The following is a 3,050-nucleotide window of genomic DNA, read 5'->3' on the forward strand; positions in this document are numbered from 1 at the left end:
GCCCATGTGATCAATATGGTTATAGCTATAAGTTATGTTTACATAACAAGGCTAGTCCATATGTAAATGTGGTCCCATACCAAAGAGCCACTGTAACTTGATGAATTTTGTAACAAATGATAATTTAAAGTAACATATGATATAAAATAATCTTTGTTTCATGTATTACTATATATATATATATATATTAACTCAACAAGATGCATGCATAGATGATAGATGATGTAAATTAATCAGTCACAACTGATGCGACGACGATACTCATAAAGTATAAGCACAGAGACGTAATGAGCCAACGCACCCATCACCACAAATACGTGGAATATCTGATGACTATGCCCGACTAAATCAAACCAACCGGGCTTCCACTTCTCGGGTACTCGGCTAACATAAAACATGGCTCCCACCAAGTAAGAAAACCCCATGGCCGATTCAAATCCTAAAGTCGTGTTCCTTTGTGGTACATTCCAATTAACGATGGTCGCGTGGATTGACGGGATCACCCCAAAAAGCCCCATTGATACAAAGATCAAAGTACGCATGAAACGAAATTTGCCTTTCATTCGCGTGGGGGAAAGCAACACCATGATTGCGAATACGCCTAGAATGGTTATTATTGTGAGGTATACATATTGCCACACCGGGGTGCATTGGAAGATATAATAGACCGGAGGGAAGAACGAGGCTATGATCATAACGGAAATTCCAGTATAGTCTAGCTGAGTCAGCCGACAGTTCAAATGATGTGAGTGACAAGAAAAAAGGTGGCATATGCTACTTGACACGAAACAAAACATTGAACCGCCCAAGTACACAAATAACGGCCATCGTGTCGCTTCTATTAGTGGTGGTGAGGCATCTATGTATGACGACATCATTTGACGAGTATTGTTCAAAGGATGATTCGATGAGAAAGCCCTGAAAATATAGAACGAGGAAATTAGAAGTGTAAACTAGCCAAGGCGAGTCTAAGTTTGTGGAAAGCTCGAATCAACATGTTAATGCTAGATTTTTTGCATTATTATCTTTTATCTTTTATATGAGTAATTGGGGCGTTTATAAACCGTGAAACAAAATAACCATCCAAACCGAAGCAAGTCAATTGGTTCAGACAGTTTGAGACTTATACAGTTCGCTTTTGACGGTTAGGAACTTGTATGCATTATGCAGTCACAGTCACGACTCATGTGTATGCACTATATTATTATTGAACCATATCTATCAATTTAAAAGTTTTAACACAAAGTAACGATTTTGAAACCAAAATAGCCGATTCAAATAGTCAAAACCGAGCCATCAACCCATTAAAAACATGCCAACACACCCAACCCTACCAGTTTGGTTTATCATTTCCAAAACCGTAATTAACAGCTCGATCAGTTCAAAAAAATTATTAAATCCAATTTATGCTAGCTAGTATCACATACCATTTGGAAACTTGAAGAAAGTCTGCTACTTGATATAAATCGGTCAAGTTTGCAATTGTAAGCACCAAGAATGCAACAAATCCAATCAAGTGTCTGCACATTAAAAATAGCCAAAAAAGAAGTTATTCGAAAGTCTATGAAATTGTTGAATACACTACATGTAAACATTTTTTTAAACGGCCAACAAGCGGGCTACTGATAAATTTCACCACATCGGGATACACTCGTCTTCGAACTAGGAAAAACTCTAACCTAAGACCGACGCCCATGGATACTCGCCCGAAGGCACAACAGTGCGGTGAGATAAAACATGTTCAGTTCAAGGATCCTACTAGTGATCGACGCCTAGTCTCCCTTATCACCAGATGCCGCTGAAACTAAATGGTAGGAACATGAATGGAACCTGAGTCACATGAAATACCAAATCTTTTTTTCCAGTCCATCACGAGCTCATTTGTAATTAATGTAAACATTAAAGTTGTATTATTTAAATACAAAAGAAAATTAATACTTTAATCAACTAATCTAGATATTTATATTATTTGCATATTAAACTATTTATTTAGTAAAACCATTAAATCTAAACGTTAAAACCAAATCAACTGATAGGTGCAGTTTTAGGTGGTTGTTGCAACAACCTAACCCCAAACTTTAATGAAGATGATATTTTATTCAGAAGATAATAATAGAAATTCAAGAAAAAACAAAACCTAACAATTTTTTTAAATAAATAATTTATCAGAAAATAAAAAAAAAAGATCAAAGAAGAATTGTTGATGATCCAATTCCGATCAACTTCCCCAAAATTAATATAATTTCCGGAACATTTAACCGGTAAAACTGAAAAACCCTCGGGTTGTTCCATGTAAATCTCAATCACAAACTTTGATTATAAAATCATCAACAAATTCCCAAAAAAGGTTGAAGATAATAAATATTACTTACGTCCAGACATTTAAGGTTTCGTTGTGGCACATGAACAAGGAGATGAAAGCATGATTGAGAGGCCAGCCAGCTCTGTAGTAATTCAGGATGTACTCATTATCCTTCATATATTCCGGCAATTCTTCATACTTTAATAGCGGATACTTGTTGTTCACCTTCTTGTTAAGATTCAGAAACTGTGTTTCATCCATCTTTGCACTTTCTTCCTTCATCACCCTCGTACTTTTATTATGATGATAGGTGAGCTCCCACATTGGGGGATCATATTTGAGTTTTATTTTAAAAGTTCTATTATATTATATTATATTTTGTAAGTAGAACTTTACTTGCAAGTTTTTTTTTCCTAAAGATAAATTAGAGTCTGTTTAAGAGTTTTATATTTAACAAATTCTATAAAAGAAAATGAGATTTACAAGTAAACTGCCACTATGTTAGTATTTATTTATATTTATTTTTGTGTCATGACTTGAAAATGTATATTACTTGTGCGTATTTATACTCAGCTTGCTAAAGCACTTCAGACCCTTTAAAATTTATTTACAACTAGATTTTTACCTGCGCGTTGCTCCGGGCTGGTTAGTAAAACTCAACGGTGGTAAAACTCAAGTGTTGTCAGTCCCAACTCCCAAGTGTTGAGCCGGTAAGTCGATGCAAATTCGGTTGGTTTCGGTGACGTGT

The 3,050-nt window shown here is 35.4% G+C and overlaps 1 protein-coding gene across 1 annotated transcript; it reads right to left on the bottom strand.

Moving 5' to 3' along the window:
- Nucleotides 1-233: 233 nt before the first annotated feature.
- Nucleotides 234-2,630, bottom strand: LOC143606749 (heptahelical transmembrane protein 1-like). The gene is made up of 3 exons (XM_077082415.1): nucleotides 2,373-2,630; nucleotides 1,428-1,520; nucleotides 234-918 (listed from the first exon to the last, which is right to left on the bottom strand). Exons 1-3 carry the CDS (start codon nucleotides 2,624-2,626, stop codon nucleotides 234-236), a joined length of 1,032 nt encoding a protein of 343 aa, XP_076938530.1. The 5' UTR covers nucleotides 2,627-2,630.
- Between the last annotated feature and the right edge of the window lie 420 nt (nucleotides 2,631-3,050).

This window comes from Bidens hawaiensis, unplaced genomic scaffold (assembly GCF_021521415.1).
Source record: "Bidens hawaiensis isolate Kalapana, Puna unplaced genomic scaffold, B.hawaiensis_p1.1 tig00076938_1, whole genome shotgun sequence".
NCBI lineage: Eukaryota > Viridiplantae > Streptophyta > Magnoliopsida > Asterales > Asteraceae > Bidens > Bidens hawaiensis.

Excerpts from the sequence above, each read along its gene's own strand:
- LOC143606749 (XM_077082415.1), bottom strand. The coding sequence starts at position 2,626 with ATGTGGGAGCTCACCTATCATCATAATAAAAGTACGAGGGTGATGAAG. Across the intron at positions 1,521-2,372 it reads GAAACCTTAAATGTCTGGAC|ACACTTGATTGGATTTGTTG; the intron begins GTAAGTAATATT and ends TTTAATGTGCAG. Across the intron at positions 919-1,427 it reads TTTCTTCAAGTTTCCAAATG|GGCTTTCTCATCGAATCATC; the intron begins GTATGTGATACT and ends CTATATTTTCAG.